The sequence below is a fragment of the Camelus bactrianus genome, chromosome 10 (assembly GCF_048773025.1).
Source record: "Camelus bactrianus isolate YW-2024 breed Bactrian camel chromosome 10, ASM4877302v1, whole genome shotgun sequence".
NCBI lineage: Eukaryota > Metazoa > Chordata > Mammalia > Artiodactyla > Camelidae > Camelus > Camelus bactrianus.
The window spans coordinates 2,488,682-2,506,425 of NC_133548.1; the positions used below are offsets into that span (position 1 = coordinate 2,488,682).

At 56.7% G+C, this 17,744-nt stretch overlaps 2 protein-coding genes across 2 annotated transcripts; one reads left to right on the forward strand and one right to left on the reverse strand.

Moving 5' to 3' along the window:
• Positions 1-1,130: 1,130 nt before the first annotated feature.
• LOC123617310 (mas-related G-protein coupled receptor MRG-like) lies at positions 1,131-7,364 on the reverse strand. Its single transcript, XM_074372998.1, has 2 exons — positions 7,233-7,364; positions 1,131-3,332 (listed from the first exon to the last, which is right to left on the reverse strand). The coding sequence occupies exon 2, from the start codon at positions 3,314-3,316 to the stop codon at positions 2,420-2,422; it is 897 nt and encodes a 298-aa protein (XP_074229099.1). The 5' UTR covers positions 3,317-3,332; positions 7,233-7,364; the 3' UTR covers positions 1,131-2,419.
• An 8,522-nt stretch (positions 7,365-15,886) lies between these two features.
• LOC105070439 (mas-related G-protein coupled receptor member X1-like) lies at positions 15,887-17,347 on the forward strand. Its single transcript, XM_010956867.2, has one exon. The coding sequence runs from the start codon at positions 15,887-15,889 to the stop codon at positions 16,880-16,882; it is 996 nt and encodes a 331-aa protein (XP_010955169.1). The 3' UTR covers positions 16,883-17,347.
• Positions 17,348-17,744: the final 397 nt, after the last annotated feature.

Here is a 17,744-nt window from a genome sequence, read left to right on the forward strand (position 1 = left end):
GGGGGGCACAGCAGGAGAGAGGCCCCCCGAGTACCAGGAGGGGACCCCTGGCCGAGGACCTGTGGGGGCGCCCTGGTCGTGGACTTCCAGCCCCCCGAACTGCGAGAAAAGAAACCTCACTTGTTGAACCCTCACCCCATCTCTGGGACTTTGTCACGGCCGCCCAAGCTGACTCAGCCTGGGCCAGCTTTGTTCTCAGACCAGTTTCTTCTGCTAGCAGTTACAGAGACCCCCAAATTGGGAAGCCCACCGAACGAGTGGGCAACCCCCTCTCTCCCAAACCCCCTCTCTCCTTGCGCACCGACTGAGAACAAATTCTCAGTAGAGGCAGAGGGACACAATGGGAAAGAGAAACATGCTTCCCTGCTCAGAGAGAGAGAGAGAGGAGACACTTGGGCGGGCAGCCGGTGCAGGCGGCTCCAGCGGCTCCAGCCCCAGTAGGTCAGGCTGCGGGTCTTCCCTTGGAAGGCTCCGCCCTCGGCACCTGGGCTCCAAGGACACCAGTCACCCCGTGTGTGTGGTCAGGCTCTCCCCTCCCGCGGAGCTCAGCCCTGAAACAGAAGCTTCGGCGGGAGAAAGAGAACAAAGAAGGGGTCATAGAGGATATCCTGGGGGTCGACGCAGCAGCTGTGCGACGTAAAACACCCTTTCGTAGGGCCGTGTCCTTGGATCCGGGGCCCCGGCTGCGGGATGAGGGAAGGGCCCTGTCTCTCAGGACCCTGGCGTTCCCTTCCCCTGGCTGGCAGCCAGCCCGGGCCAGGACGCCTGTCCAACCACCTCTCTGGCTGCCACCTGCTCACAAGAGTCAACCAAAGCCTGCCTCACACGCCAGTGCGATGGCAATATACTAACAGGGGACACTGACCCGTCGCGGTCAGTTCTGGGTTTTAAACCAGGTAGAAATGAACAGGATCTGAATAACGGCATCTCCAGCACCGCTTTAACCTGAGCACCTCGAGAACTGCCCTAGTGTGTGTCCGTCCACACGTGCGCCTGAAAGGACAGGCTGGACATCGCTCGCTAATACAATTGCATGTTTTACAAACCTGGTTGTGTTTCAAGCAACAAAGAAAAGTAAATTTCACATAAGAGTCACGGTATGCATGACATTTCTAAACAAGCAAAAAAAAAAAAAAAAAGCTGTAATCAATTCTGAAAGCATGGAGGAGAATCTCCAAGGACAAGATGTTGGATTCTGGTTAAAAGATGGGTGCGTAGCAGGAAGACGGCTGATGAAAACTGTGCGGACACCCGCGTGGCAGGTTGGTGACCTGCTCTCTCCACCGGCTGACACGTGCCGAGACACGGCGTGTGCAGTGGTTTCTCTGGTGGCTGGAACACACCAGTGGACAGGGAAGGGGTCCCTGCTTGCGGGGGCTTCAAGTCCATGCGGGGAAGACCCACGGTAAACAGATCGTGATACACGTCAGGTAACTAATGGGAAATAGTGACGGGGTGGTAACTGCATTAAAAAGCAAACAGGTGTCGGGGAGAGAGAAGTGTGGGTGTTTGGGGTGACCCGGGGAGGGTCTTTAAGGAGGAACGATGAGAAGGAGTAAGAGACAGGCATGCTGGGGGAGGCAGGGGTGTGGCCGGTGAGCAGAGGGACCTGCGGGGCTGAGCAGGGAGGGGGTCGGTGTGGCGGCGGTGGCGGGGGAAGACCCCGTGTGAGCAGCGCAGCCCGAGGTCAGAGATGCACCCGGGGGACATTCGGGGCACCGCCGCCCTCCTAGAGTTTGTGGGGCACACTGAAACCTGGGGCCAGTGGCTGTGCCCGGTGCAGAGATGCGGGTGGAGGGGCAGTGGCAGGGATGGAGCTGAGGCTGGTCAAGGGGCTCCAGCTGAGGTTCTGGCCACAAGGAGAGGGCTGGTGAGGTGCTGCTAGAGAGAGGTCAAGGCAGAGGGAAGGGGGAAATCTGGGAATGCTTCCAGAAGAGGTGGCAGGAGCAGCAGGTGTGGCGGACTGTGAAGCAGCTGCTTAAAGCCGGGTTTGGATGCTTAGGAGCAAAGCGGGGGAGGTGGGGGTTAAAGTAAAAAAGGTGGTAAGTTGTTGCAAATATTTCCCGGTTCTGGCCTGACTCCAGAGGGATGTGTTAATCTTTCTTGCCGCGGGTCACCCGTGCGGTGCGTCACCTGTGCATCGCGCCTGCTCGGGATGTTTCCCGTGAGCTGAACAAAGGCATTTTAGCGAAACGCTCAGGCGTGGGAGGCAGGGTCCCCGGAGTCGGGCCATTAGATACACTTCCAGTTACAGGTGACATCCCTTCAGGGACTGACTTGCAGCGAAGCGGCAGAACACAGAGGGTAAAGCCAGAGAGGCAGACCCGACTGTTACGCTGGGAGGCTCTCCCCACGCGGTCTGCTCTGGACTCTGCCCTGTGACGCGGCCAGGCTCCCTCCAGTCCTCCACGCCCCCAGCTCACGCATCGGGGCCCTCTGCAGGAGGACGCGCAGGGAGTCCCGGCAGCGCCCCCTGGGAGATGCCCGGCCATGAGGCAGATGGCCGGGCGAGCCGCGCTGGCCACCCGGACAGGAGAAAGAGTAGGTCGGAGGCCAGCGGCAGGCGCTCCCACCGAGGCAGGAATGTCCCGGTGGCCAGGGGCAGGCCCCCGAGGAGGAGGGTGGCGATCACGCTGTGGATGGCGAGGTAGATCCTGGAGGGCGAACACTGCTGGGGACACCGGAGGGCCAGGGTCAGGCTGGACACGCACATCGTGAAGCAGAGGAGCAGGTGAAAAGCCCCCAGGCCTTCGTGGAACCTGTCGCAGGCTGGGCTCTTGCTGGAGCTGCCACAGACCTCGTCCGCCACGTGCAGACAGAGGCCCAGGGCCCAGCTCAGGCTGCTCACCACGGCCGAGGTCCACTTGGGGCGGTGGCGGCTCCAGGAAGAAGAGAGGACCCCCAGGGAGGCCTCAGCGCCCGTGGCGGCCAGGAGACGCAGCCCCACCGAGTCACAGAAGTCGGACACAGGGTCCAGGACGGCAGCCACGTGCAGGGTCACCTGGTGATGCAGCTCCAGGACTTCCTCCAAGAGGACCAGAGCCGTGTAGCCGAGGCTGAGGCCGTCGGCAGCGCTCAGGTGGAGCACGTAGGCCGAGTAGGGGCCGCTGCAGACGTGGAGGCAGAGAAGCCAGCACACGGCACCGTTGCCCAGCGCCCCGCAGAGAGCCACCAGCACCGTGAGGGGAAGGACCACCGGCAGGTGCAGGGACCACCCAGCCCCGCCCTCTGTGTCATTTGCGGCTCTGTGGACGGTGGTCTCACCCTCAGAGTCCAGACTCGAGTTCCAGGGGAGGGCTGGAAAGTGCTGGTCCATGGGGACTGGACACACCCTGGGAAAACAAAGGTTTGGTCACGTACCAAATCTGGGGGAGTCAGGGTTAGCCTTAGCCCTCAGGGTTCTGCTTGGGGCCCCCAAGTTGGCAGGGGTCCCACAGAACGGGGTGGAGGAGAGATGCTGACATGCGGTGGGAGGTCTCACCCTGGCCTCCCCGAGCCCCCACTCCGTCCGCCCCTCCACGGCTCACGCGGGTCCTCAGGACTTCATGCTGGTCGAGGCCCTGAGTTAGCCCACACCTCCCAGGCCCTCGCGGCCTTCTTCCCAGAGGGGCCAAACTGTCTTCATGACGTGGTCTAGGCAGTGACACTGAGATTGGGGGGCAGCTGCGGACGACCCTCTCCGCCCCGCGGTGCGCTCCCACCTCTCCTCTGCCTGTCCCCGCCCCCACTCTCAGGCACCGGGCCTCCAGCTTCCCAGCCCAGGCCTTTGCACGTGCTGCTCCGCTGCCGGGAAGTGTCTCTTCGCATCACAGGCTCTGTCTGCTCCTGGTCCTGCCCCTGGGCGGCTTCCCCACTCAGCGCCTTCCGGTGGTCCTGCCTGCCCCGCGCTCACCGCCTGCTAATGGTCTATACCACCCACTTACTTGCTTTTGCAAGACCCACTCCCTGACACCTGCCCCCTGAGAATATAAGTCCATGTGAGATTGTTTCATTTAAGAATCTCGCCCATTGCCTGTTCCAGCTCAGGGAACAGTGTTTGGCACAGAGGAGGGGCGCTGGGGTATCCGTGTCTCAGTGAGTGAACCCCTCCAGGATGCTGGCCGAGGGGCTCTTGTGGGTCACCTATACTCGGGGGCGCTCTGGGGGCCTCTGCATCCCCGAGGAGGCCCTGTGGGGTCCCCAGGGAAGCACACGCCTGGGCCCGGGGCTGTGCCCACGTTGCAGTGGCCGCCACCAGCGGTCAGGACCGGGCACCCACTCATACCTGCCAGACCTGGGTCTTTGTTGTATTTCGCAAGGAGGGTGACCAACTTGTCCGGTTTGCCTGGGACTTCCCCACCTGTATCCCTAAATGGCCCGTGTCCTGGGAAGACTGGGGCGGCTGGTCGCCCGACTTGAAGATGGAACTGAGAATCAGCATTTCCTCCGGAATCTGGCCGCAGGGCTAACCAGGGGGTCTGAGGAGCCTGGGGTGAGGGCCTGGGAGCCAGCCTCCTTGGGGCAGATCCCAGCCCCCTTGTGAGCGGCTGACCTCCTCCTGTCTCAGTAGCCCCATCTGGGGAAGGGGTGCTGCTCTGGGCTGAATTGTGTGCCCCCAAATTCACATGTTGGAGTCCTGACCCCCAGCGCCCCAGAAGGTGGCTGTATTCAGAGGCGGGGCCTTTCAAGGGGTGAATAAGGTAAAATGAGGTCACTGGGGGGGGTCCTAACCCCACAGGACTGGCGTCCTTACAAGAAGAGGAGATCAGGACGCAGACACATGCAGACGGACGACCACGTGAGGATGCAGGGAGAAGATGGCCGTCTCCACGCCGGGGAGAGAGGCCCCGGGCGGAGCCGGCCCTGCCCACGCCCGGCCCTCGGACTCCCGCCTCCAGGACAGGGGACGGAGACCGTCTGCTGGTTAAGCTGCCATCTGTGGGGGGTTGTTACGGCCGTCAGAGCCAGTCGTGTGAGGACTCAGGACAGCGATGCCCACCTGGTCCTGCAGCCCCGAGCCACAGAGGCTCTGCTTCTGGGTCACAGAAGCTTCTGGAACAACACTTGTTCTAAGAACTGACCCAAGCCTGCCACGTACCTGGGAAACCCCCTCGTCCTGCGGTTTGTCCTCACAGATTGGTGCATCACTGGGGTTCAGAGCTTCAGGGCCCGGCCCCTCTTTCCAGGGTAACGGAACCTCCTCCAGTCAGCGGCTCTCCCCGAGATGGAAGGGTCTGCCCCAGCCCCCCTGCTGCCCGCTCTGGGCTGCCCTGTGTCCCGTGCCTGAGGTCAAGGGGGGCTGGAGATCGGAATCAGGTCTATGGAGATCGGAAGCAGGTCTATGAGGATCAGAATCAGATCAGGGCGGTCATATGATAAGGCCTGGGGCCTGGTGACAGCTGGTGCCCATGGAAACGCCAGGGTCAGATGTGGTTAGGGCCCCGGGTCAGGGTGTTCCAACCCGTGACGGTGATGGACAGGAAGCTGGCAGACAGCCCTGTGACCAACCCCAGGCGGCTGGAGCTTCGGTCCTCATCAAGGAGCGGGGGATTTATCGGTGAGACAATTTTAGGGGGGAAAGTGGGCATCCTCTCCAGAGAAAGAGACCCCAGGTGGCCTCCAGGGTAGCAGACAGGCTCTCGGTCCCTTGGCTGACTGAGACGCAGGCTCTCGCCCAGAGCGCACCCCTGCCCCCGGATGACAGGCAGCATCTGTCAAAGGATGCTTCCCCCGTCAAAGCAGCAGGAGGAGGCAGCTCTGCTCAAAGGGGGAGCCCTCGGCACCTGGCAGGGCCCCCACGCCGGGAATGTCGTCTCTGAGTGGGGCCGTGAGCTGGGCGCCCTGAGGATGCCAGTCCTGCCCACAGAGGGGCCGACACTGCGGTGGGGCTGCCGTCCTGAGAGCCGGCTCTGATGGAGGAGCCCCGCCCAGTGGGGCCAGAACAGCCGGGGCACCTTTGCTCTTGAACTGAGGCGGTTGCTCTGGCTCTGAGACGTGCACCTCTCTCTCTCAATTTAATTTAGGTGAAATTCACATAACGCAGAATGAATGACTTTGAGGTGCACGATTCAGTGCCGTTCAGCACAGTCACGATGCCGCGCAGTCACCGCCTGTTTAGTTCCGGAACATTCCCACCCCCCCAAAAAAAGGAAGCTCAGACCCATTATCAGTCGCTCCCCACTCCCTCCTTGGCAAACACCAAGCTGCTTTCTGTCTCCACAGAGTTGCCTCTTCTGAACATCTTACATAAGTGGGATCGTATGATATGGGGTCTTTCGTGTTGGTCTAATGTTTTCAGAGTTCATGACGTCCTCACGTGTCAGAATTCAGTCCTTTCTGTGGTGAGCCTCTCAGAAGGCTGGGGTGCTTCCCTCCGCCCCTGCCCCAGCCCACTTAGCTAATTTAAAAACTGCTGTAAACAAAAAATGTTGCAGCCGTATCAGTAAACAAACGATGCTGTGGCCGTCAAGTCATCAGGCCACCACCCCCGACAGTGAGCGGAGGGAACTCTGGATGCAGACAAGAGGGCAGCCCGGCCTCTGCAGCGCCCCCAGTGGCGCCCCCAAGAGGGCTCAGGATGGGAAGCACAGGACGCTGCCCTAGAGAGCTAAGGTGCCCATCAAAGGGATGATTTCAATGAGCCCAGACCTTTGCGCCTTCCCATACTTAGAAGCACTAAATTCCTTGACTTGAGATCGCTGGTTTTCCTTAAATAACAGTAATCTTTTGCTGTTCTGACTACCTGGCTTCTACCTTGCCACCTTGGAGCAGTCCCTCAGGGCGACCCGAGAGGCTGTCATCCTCAGAAATGTCTGCCGAATATAACATAACTCTCAGCTTTTAAGTTGTGCATTTTACTTCAGTCGACACTTCCTCCAAAAGTACCTTAGACTGAACAAGGAATGTCTTAGATGAGAAATAAACAGGACTGTAGAAGTCAAGCTATTAAGTCAGAACGACACAGAAATTGGGAGGTCAAGCGTCGTTTCGCAGCAGCTCAAGCCCCACCTCTAACAGTGTGGGGTCACTCTCCCCGGCCGCGGGCACCTTCTGTGGGCAGGAGTCAGAGCCCAGGCGTGGCTCCCCCATGGGAGCCCCCGGGGGGGACGGGTGGAAAGCCAGGGCCCCATCTCTGTCCTGTCCATTTCCAGGCGCACCTTCCTCGTACAAGTCACGAGGTCTTAAATTCCAGGCAAACAAAAGCCTGGGTTAAGATTGTCTGAAAGCGAAAGCAAATAGATCTTTTCTCGTACCTGGGAGGTCTTCTTGGACGGACCTGGTGCTACAGAGTCCGATATCCCGAGAGATCAGAGTTCGCGCCCGGGTCAGGAAGCCCTCTAAGGGTTTCTGCCTTGAGCCGAGTCGTCAACTTCCCCATGTCCCCGGGTCTTCCTGTCCGAGGGCCCCTTGCCGATCAGGGCCCAGGCCTTTATCTGAAATCCCGGAACTCAGCATCTCGTGATGTCCCCCAGCCTGTCTGTTAATTACTCTGCTCTTAGTGACAGACCTCCCAACCAAGAAGGCTCTCTGGGAGAAGTCACAGCCTCCCCTGTGTCCATCTCCCCGACGGATGCCAGCCCAGCCCAGCCCGGCCCGGCCAGGTGAGATGGGCAGGGAGCCATGGCAACACATCTTTCCAAGGGAGCTCAGATGTGCACCTTTCCTTTTGCCATGAGTGGAGTGATTTTTTTTTTTTAAGTAAAGACGTGGCAGTCCCTGCAGATCTGTCTGAGACCCTCACATCAGACCCACCAAGCCTGCGGTGACCATGTCTCTGCTTTGTCGGGCCCTCTTAGATCTGACCTGCCCACCACCGGCTAGGGTCGTACGAGGCAAAATAAGTCATCTCTTTCTTTTCCACTAATTGCAATTGATCAATCAATCAATTTCAAATGAGTCTCCCTAAGCCAGGGCTGCTCTGACGGCTTGTGACGTCTGGTTGTGGCCGCCGTGGGCAGTGGGGTCTCCAGGACCCTCGTGTGCTCTCCAGGTGCTCCCCTCGCCAGCTGCTCCTGTCTCCGGTGGTGCAGTCTGCATATTTTCATGTTCAGAAAAACTCCAAGCACAAGTAAGGGGGCGGGAGAGGTGGACAGAGCACCCTGCAGAAGGGGTGGGTGGTGTGGGGTGGTGCTGTGCGGGTCCCAAGCCCACCTGGGGTAGCCTGTTTAGGAAAGTGTGTGGCATCAGGAAAGGCTTGAGAACCTCCTCCAGCAACAGCAGCCAGACAGCAGTTCCTGGCATGGCCTCTAGGTGGCAGTAGACTGACTTCTATGACAGGAAGAAACCAAAGCCAGATTGGGCAAGGGCCCCGTGCCACGCATGCGCCCCCAGAGTGCGGCTGCCCACGTGGACGAAGGCTAGTGGAGGAGAGTTCATGGGCTCACGGGTGCCCAAGTGGAAGATGGCCCTTCTCCTCATCTTCCCAAGTCTAGACCCCTAGCACGGATGAGCACGCCCACCATCCGTACCCTGTTCTCCGGTGACTTTCACGAGGCCCTCCTGGTCTCCCTGCTGCAGAAGAGGCTACTCCTGGTGCTTGTCTCCTTCACCATAAATAGAGAGCACCCCTGAGTGGGAGCCCATGTCCGTCTGGACACAAGGTCCATGACTTTCCCAGAACACCAAGGCCTGAGCCAAGCGCCTGTGGTCCCTGTGGCCTTTGAGTCAGCTCTGGTGCCATGAAGGAAGAGGCAACAAAAAGGAAAGGGTGGACAGGAGGGGGAGCGCTCAGAGGATCTGGTGGGGGGGAGGCCAGGGGTGAGGCCCGCACATGCCAATGCCCGTCCTGTGTCAGAGACTCAGACGTGCCAGGCGCCGCTTTGGATGGTGGACGTTGCAGGCACTTGATCCTCCCAGCAGGCCTGTGGGTGTTTCAGACGAGGACGCACAGTCAGAGGTGTTAGACGACCCTGCCAAGGTGGAAGGTTTGAGGAAATGGGAGGCTGATCAAGAAGAAAGATAAGACCGTGAGCTGGCGGCGGTGCACAGTGAGCTTCACCAGGGTGCACTCTGACAGGTTTCCATCGGGAGAGTCCCCCACAGCGTGAGACCTTCCAGAAGCTGCAGCACAGGGGCCAGCACCCGGAGGGCGGTGAGAGCTGGGGAGCTGCTGGGGTGGAGGGGAATTTCAGAGGGCTCGTGGGACGAGGTGACATCACTCGGCAGCTTGTTGGGAGCCTCTGCATCGGAGAGCAGCAGAGGGGGCTGTGGCCTGAGGTCTTCCATTGCCCGATGTTTGTCTTATCTGTGACCCACAGGTGCTGGGTGCAGTTCTGGACGATGATAAACAGGAAGATTGGAACTGGCTTAAAATCTGCTAATCTGGGCTCTATATTTAAGACAACTGAATGTGTGAAGAGTGAGTCTGGTGCTGGCGGGCTTAGAGCCCACGGGTCCTGGCCTGCTGAGAAGTAAGGCCCGCAGGACCAGGCTGCAGAGGACGCCTTTGACTCACCTACGGAACACCAGGCTCGTCCAGCTGGTAGAGGGGAGGCTGGGGCCTGAACTCACGTGCTCAACAGCCACGTGGCGTTGCCGCCCCCTGCCCACCTGGGCCTGGGGCTCTTCTGGCCCAGGTCCCTGTCCCTCCTCCTCTCACAGCAACCTCCTGACTGCTGGCTGGGATTCTAGATTCCAGGCAGGAAAGGAGGCTGGGACTTGTGCTCAGGGAGAATATGCCTGGAGGTAACCCTCCCGAGACTTTGTCCCAATAATTGAAGGATGAGATTTTCTGATGAGATTCACGATGATATGAACAGCATGAGAGATGGAGTGTGCAGTACTACACAGAGGGTGAGATATGTCAGCATTTGAAAGTCTTCATAACCCAGTGAACCAGTATTTCCCAAATGACTACAGAATCACTGACGGGAAAAGGATCCGATTAAAGTGCCATTTAGATCAACGGCTTTTAACGTAACAAGGGGTTCCGGGTTTACTGATATGGTCTCAGACTCCACATTACAACTGACCTTGAAGAGACCGCCATTTGTTAAGTTTTGCATGATTTCAAGAAAGCATATTTCAACTTGCACAGAAGAGCACCTGAGAGGACTGTCAGACTCCTCTTGCCTTTTCCTGCAACGTATCTGTGTGCAGCCAGATCTTTTCCATATACTTCAGGCAAAATAACATTTTGCAGCAGACTGAGTGCAGAAGCAGATAGGAGACTCCAGCTGTCTCCCCACGAGCCAAGCATTGAAAAGGTTTGTGTGACGTGTAAAAAAATGCCACTCTTCCCACTGAGATTTTTTATTTTTAAAAATGTATTTATTTTTCATAAAAAGATGCCAGTCATCTTAACATGCAATGAGTTTATTACCTGTATTTTAAAACGACTATACAATAAATATGGTTTTTAATTTTTTAAGTTTTATTTTAAGGTGGAAAATACCGGCAGATTTAAATCACACGGAAAAATGCTCTCTGGGGTCTTAAGATCGAAGTGTTTGAGAACCACTGTTAAAGAGGGTTAAAAGGTTTGGAAAGGAGGCGACGTCGTGTCTTTTTCATCTACAGGATCCAGTTGAGGGAGGGCCCGAGCTGGCTGACACAAGGACCCCAAGGAAATGCCCCTGGATTTTGGGCGACACGATCCACGTGCTCTCCTACAAAGCAGCCAGCAGGAAACGGGCCTTCCTTCCTCTCATCTTGCTGGGTTTCTCCATCAACCCTGGGAGGCACGAGCCTAGTCACTGGAAATGTATCTCGTGGGGCTGAAAGTAAAACTAAACATAGCGGGGACAAAAATCCTTCCGGCGGGGTTTGGAGGGTGTGCTCAGCGATCTCTGGGCCTGTTTACCCTGGCGAGTGCACTGTCCGGGGCTGGACCCCGGCGACTCCACACCAGAGGGTGTGCCGTGAGGCTCTCATCCTTTGTTCCTGACCTTTCTTCATCGGGGGCCTTGGCCAGAGCTGCCCTGGTTCTCCATCGCATCGTTCTGCTGTCTCTCCCCAAGGGCTGGAGGCCATTCCATCCACAAACAGATGCGGTTTCTGAGAAGAAGCACGTCTTATTTCAGGACTCCGAGGTGGTTCACTTCTCCAGATGGAGAAGGTTCAGCTGTCTCCCCCCAGCACCACTGCCACCCCCACTGAAGCCTTGATCCAGGGTCCGGAGCGCCTGGGTCTCGGCCTGGGCGGTGGTCACTGCAGGGCTGGACGTGGGAGGTTGGGACTTTGAAAGGGGTGAAAGGGCAGGACGAGGTCAGGAAATGAGGTGAGAAGGAAGACCCCAGACAGTGTGGCCCCGGAGGGAGCTTCTCCCAGGCATGACCCTCAGATAAGCCTCAGCCGCCAAAGTACCCCAGATATTTCAAAGTCCCAAACCTCACCTGAGCTGATGGGTGCGGAATGCTAGGCACATTCGAGCGGATGCGTAATGGAGGTTTAAGAGGAAAAGTCACAGGAGGAGAATGATGCTGAGAACAGAGGCGGAAGCCAAACGAGAGGGTGAGGCAACACCGGAGGAAACTCGAGGATGCAGAAGCGGTACTGAGATCTCCTCCCGAGATGGCACTTGGACCCTGATTGGCCGGTGACCCCACACAGGAAAAAACAAGGGAACTTGAACCATCTTGATAAACTTAGATCTCCCGAGAGTGGCTCGCTGGTCCCAGGACACAGTGGACTTCTCCAAGAGCAGACTTCCAGAGAAGGCCCTTCCTGCCCTCACGGACCGGACCCTGGACCCGCACCGAAGGTAAGAGCTAGTTGTTCTCGTCTCGCCGCATCTTCCTGGGGCGTTAAGCCCGTGTCTGGTCTGGAGCCGAGACCGTCTGTGCGTCCTGTTCCCACCGCGTCTTCCCTGCCCTGCCACGGCTGCCGTCCACCCGCCACTGCCTCCCGACCCGCTGGGCTGTGGTCTGACATCTCCACGATGGGGCAACACCGATGCCTCGGCCATGCCCTCCTGGACAGTTCTGCAGTGGGCTTTCCCCCAGTTTTAGCCTCCATGTGTCTGCTCTCTTCCCTGCCCCCCTCCCCCTCCTGCATTCTCATCCAGTTACTTTACAGGATGACTTACGCCATTTTTGCATTAGGACAATACGGCATGGAGAGACAAGACACTGGACCTCAAACCGTGAAAGTCTGAAGAGGGGCAGCTGCTGAGGCCAGCAGTCACATGGCCCTTAAAGAAAAGGCCCAGGGCCAGGGGCGAGCCTGCCACGGCAAAGAAGGCCCAGGTGTCCTGACCACCTCCAGTCAGCCAGCCAGCTGACCAGCCTCGGGGAGCAGAGTTCCCTGAAGACAGCCCCAGAATATTTGGTGAGTGGAGTACATTATCTTTGATGACATCCATCTCCTAGTGATCTGCCCTCCGTTCCATCAGAACATCGTTGCTAGCGCATTGAGGACCTAAGTCTGCAACAGTCTAAAGCACGCTAAACCCTCGTGCTCCTAGTATGTCTCACTCTGCTCAGACTTCCGAGGAATCACTGCCGTGCTGCTGGTCCTCTGCTCTTAGCGCCTCAGACATCACGCTCCCCTGTTTCCTTCCCCCACACCCTCTCCTTTCCTGTGCGCTTCCGTTGGTCCTTCTTTGTCTACGCATCGGATGGTGCTCTGTCCCAGATCTGCCCGTCTCCTATGATGGCATCCTCTTCAGTGGTGTCAGCCGTCACTTACACCATGCTGTTTGCTAAGTCCACAGCTCCCTTCCCAAATCCCGGCGATCTGAATTTCTTCACCTAGATGTTCCACCAACAACCCCAAAGCAGCATAACTCAGAATGAATTCACTACCTTCTACTCACTTCCTTCTTCAAAGCCTGCTTTTCAATCCACCTAATCCACAACCTGAGCTGAGAGTCCTCACGGACTTCTCTCCCTTTCCAGAATGTCCTCTCGGTACTAACCCTAGGATAGAAGAAAGAACTCTGAGAACATTAACCCGAAGATCCAAGGCAGAGCCAGCAGTGACGAGTGAAGGAAGGCTTCCTCGGGGTGGTGACTCCTGAGCTGAGCCTAGAAGGACAAAGAGGACTGGTGTAGACATAATTCCCATCAGGTTGCTCTGAGGTATAGGTCGTTTGTTATGTAAAGCCACGGAGACAAAAAATATAGGACAGACATACACTGCAAGTAAGTCAAGATTGCTGAAGAGCAGAGCGTGATGGTGAGGGTCACAAAAGGGGTGGCAGCAAGACACACAGGCCCTGAGCCAAGGAGCACAATTTTTATCCTGATGGAGTCTAAGATGGGGAAAAACATGACTAGATATGCAGATGATGGAAGATGGTGGGAAGTTTCGGTTGGAGCAGGGCAATTTTGGAGCCAGGTAAGTAAATTAGAAGGTAGTCAAAGAGTGAACACAGGGGAGTGTGAGCACGAGAGCAGAAAAAAGGAAATTGTATTCGTCAGCACACACTAGGTTATGTTGTGGTAACAAACAATCCCTGAATCTTCATGCCCTAAAACAATGAGATTTTTTATTTTGTTTTGTTCTGATTTTTTGTTTTTTACTTACATTCCACATCCATTGCAAGATGTTATAGTTCCTTAGAGATTCAGACTAATGGAACAGGGGACCTTGCTGGTCCCCCATGTCAGGAGGGAGAGGGAGCTCTGAAAGGTCTCAAACAAGTAAATAAGTCTTCCACCCAGAAGTCACCTTCCACTAAGAAGTCACTATTCAGAATTATTCATGCAGCTCTAGTCCAAGAACAGCGGGCCCAGGAAGTCCAGTCTCACTGGTGCCATATTGCCAACTAGCATGAATAACCACAAGAAGTGGAGACAAAATTGAGAAAAGCAGGTGACGTGTTGGATGTAGGAAACAGAGGGAGAGGCAGGAGTCAAAGACAGTAATTTTAACAGTGGCTTACACTCATTGAGAAGCTACTGTGTGCCAAGCCCTGCTCTAAGTGTTTTACAAGGATTCATAGGGGATTTTAAGCCTCGCAAAAACCCTAGGAGGAAACACCATGAACCTCATCACGATAAATCAGAGTTTGACAAACTACGGCCCACGGGCCAGATCCCGCCTGTCACCTGTTGTTGTGCAGTCTGTGAGCCAAGAACAGTTTTTCTATTTTTAAGTGGTTGGGGAAAAAATCAAAAGAAGAATAATATTTTGTGGCATGGAAAAATGATAGGAAATTCACATCTCAGTGTTCGTAAATAAGGTGTTATTGGAAGCCGGCTGCACTGGGGCATGACTTGTGGTCGGTGGCTGCTCTCTGTGCAACGGCAGAACTGAGGACACAGAACAAGTCGCCTGTGGAGCCTGAAATACTTATTATGTGGCTCTTTACAGAAAGATCTTGCCAATCTCTGCTTTATCTCCAGAAACGGACACACAGAAAGGTGGGGAACATTGCACAAGGCACCCGTTCACTATGGGAGGGGCAGGAACCCAGCCCAAATGGTCTGACCCCAGAGTCCCCCGCGCCCTCCAGTGACTCTGCATTTCAGATCCAGGGAACTGGGCTTTGTGTGCTAATGTTATCCGTTCTCTGCAGGAAGAAGAAACATGCAGTGAAGAGCACAAGTGGGGGGGGGGCGTCCTCCCTGGTGTAATTAGCAGGCAGTTTGACGAGCAAGTCAGGGGCTGAGGAGAGACAGAGGTTTGGGAACTGAGTGACCGATAGGGTGCCAGGTGAGTGGATGAGATCAAATTCAGGATGTAGTTTAAGTGGGAAAGAGCAGGATGCCGAGGAAAGGGACCTGAAAAACGCCAACATTTGGGGGATAAAAAGAGGAGAGGAGCTAACGGCGTCTCAGTAAAAACTAAGGAGAAGCTGGAAATGAGGGAGGGGAGGAGTGTGAGACCCAAAGGGCAGGAGGGCTCATGCAACCTGAGCCCCAAGCACAGCGCGGTGGCTGTCGGAGCTCCCTGGGGCTGCGGCGGTAAATGGCCAAACGTCAGCCGCTTAAAACAGCGCAAATCTGTTATTCCACGGTTTCGGAGCTCCCAAATCCCAAACGGGTCTCGCTGAGCTAACGACCCAGAGTGGACGGGGCTTCAGGGGAGAAGCCGCTCCCCTGTCTGTTTTCAGCTTCGGGAAGCGCCCCTCACCTTTGGCTCACGGCCCTCTGCTCTCTTCAGAACTAATCATTGCATCACTCCAACCTCTGCCTCCATCGTCCCCCTTCCTTCCCTGCCTCCTCTCTTCTGCCTCCTTAGGAGGACCTGTGATTGCATGTAGGGCCCACCAGGATGACCCAGGACACCACCCCTATTTTAAGGTCAGCTGACTAGCAGCCTTACTTCCATGTGCAACCTTAACCCCTCTGGCCAGTCTAAAGTCGTCCCGGCTCTGGGGATTAGGGCACGGGTGTGTCTGAGAGGAGCCATTCTTTCGTCTACTGCTGCCACTGAGATGCGAGAATCCACAGCTCCAGGAGCCCACGGGGCACCTTTGGGTGGCTGACCCTCTCTTCTGAGTCATTAGCACAAGGATGGTATTGAAGCAGCCGGCGTGGGTGAGATCCCCCAGGGACTCAGACGTGGCTCGCCCTGCAGGCATCGGGGCATCTGGGCTGCTACTGAGCTCACTGAGCTTGCTACCTGGACCCAAGCAGGGAGGTAGACCAGATGCCTCCACTCACCTTCACCTCATCCATCGTCCTTTCCTCTGTGTCCCAAACTACTCTTCATGTGCTATCCATGCCGAGAGTTCCACCCTTGGAGGGGTCCTGCTCCCCCAGGCCTCGGACCCTCCTCAAGTGGTTTCTCTGCACTGGGTAGCATCTTTCCTGGTAATGTCTGCTATGTCTTCAAGGGTCACCCCCTCCCCGAGAAGGAGGGAGGACAAGGAAAGAAAGAGGAGAAGAAAGGCACAGGGAGAAGAGGGAGGAGCAGGAGGGCCCCTTACTTGCCTGAGGTTCTGCATTTCCATCTCTGTGCCAGGAATCACAGAGCAGAAGGGCCCCGCAGGGTTCTCCTGAGCCCAGATCACCTCGCCATGGACTGGTACTGCAACCCAACCAATCACTCCAGCGTTGACACCGCACAGCTGTCTCCAGGGTCGGGGAGCGTTGGCCACGTGACCTTCCGGTCCATCTCGGTGGCTGTGTCCCTTTGCGGGTTGGTGGGAAATGGAACTGTAATCTGGTTCATCCATCTGTCCACCAAGAGAAACTCCTTCTTCACCTACAGCCTCAATCTGGCCATTGTGGATTTCCTTCACCTTTGCTTCCAGATCGTGTTCTCTGTCCGCCAGATCCTCAAGGCTTTCCTCCGGCACTGCTTCCGTCTCCCTGGGATCTTCATGGTCCTGAGGTTCTTCTTCTACTTCACTAGCCTGGGTGTCATCTCCGCCATCAGCTGTCAGCGCTGTCTGTCTGTCCTTTTCCCCATTTGGTACCCGTGTCATTGCCCCAAGCACCTGTCAGCCATCGTGAGCGCCCTCCTCTGGATTCTCACCTTTTTGCTCAATATACTGCGAGGCCATGCCTGCAGTCAGCTGTACATCAGGAAGACGCAGTTCTGCCCTGCGCTCCTGGCTGCCACCAGCGCCTGGGCGTTCCTCCTGTTCTCCATCCTGGGCGCGTCCAGTCTGCTGCTGCTCCTCCGAGTCCACGCCAGCTCCCAGCGTCATCAGCCCAGAAAGCTCTACCTGGTCCTCCTGGTCTCCGTCCTGGTCTTCTTCGTCCTCGGGCTGCCGCTCAGCATCATCAGATTCCTCACAGCTGACGTGGAAAATGAGACCCTCAATGACATCTGTGTCCTCCTGTCCTGCACCAACAGCTCGGCTAACCCTGCCGTTTATGTCCTCATCGGGGGCCTGCAGAGGCAGCGGCCGAGGGAGCCCCTCCAGGTGGTTCTTCAGAGAGCCCTGGGCGAGGAGACAGAGGACGGCAAGGATGGAAAGGCGCCCCCGCCTGGCCCCCTGAAGGACGGGGAGCTCCCGGGGGATGTGTGTCTCCGGGGCATGGCCCCTATGATCTCCTGGCAGTAACCACCCCTCGCTGTCAGCCGGACAGAGCTCCCCGAGTCAGCACCCCCAAACAGCTCCTTCACTGCCTCCTCTTCGTGTGGAAACTGAGGACAAGCAGCCAGAAGCAGACTTCTTGGCACAGGAAACCGAGTGTCCACGCTTCAGGCTTTTGAAACCTGTTGTCAGACTACCCTCCTGGAAGGGGCGGGGGCGCTGTGAAGTCGCACCCCCAGCCTCGGAGAGTCGATTTTAACCTTTGCCTCACTGTTAGGATTCCGCTCGCCTTCAGTTTTGGATAACTGGGGCTGCCACATCCCTTCCAGGTGGAGGCTGGTCCTCGAAAATGATGTGCCTTGTCCTTGGCCCATTTTCCTGGCATGTTCTGGGGTCTAACTACACTGTGTATGGTTTTGCCCCCCGATTTCCAATGGCTTGACCTTGTGGGATGTGCTGTCTCTCTCAAGATGCTCTGCTTTTGTCTTTAGAATTCCAGCAAAATAAAGCTTTGTGGACCAGTGCTGCCCGGAGAGACAACATCCACCCTGGCACAGGCTGGCGGCCTCGGTAAACACGCGCTGGGGTCTCCGTGTGGCCCCCAGGCTGCTTTGGTCGTTTGAGTGAAGTGTTTTAGCCAAAGCACGTAGGACCGTCCAACGGCGAGAGGAAGGCACTCGCGTGTCTTAGTTCTAAGGAGCCGCCCCCGGAGAGTCTGGGTTTGCTCCGTGTCGGACAGGCGGCACCGTTGCCCTCACCTTGTCTGTGTCTGGGTCTTAGGAAAGAGCCAGGACCCCCCACGACACATTTGTGCTAAAGAGAGGAATCCATAGCTTCTCACTGGCTAAGCTCTGGGGACTGTTTTATAGCTGGGGGGGGGACACTACCT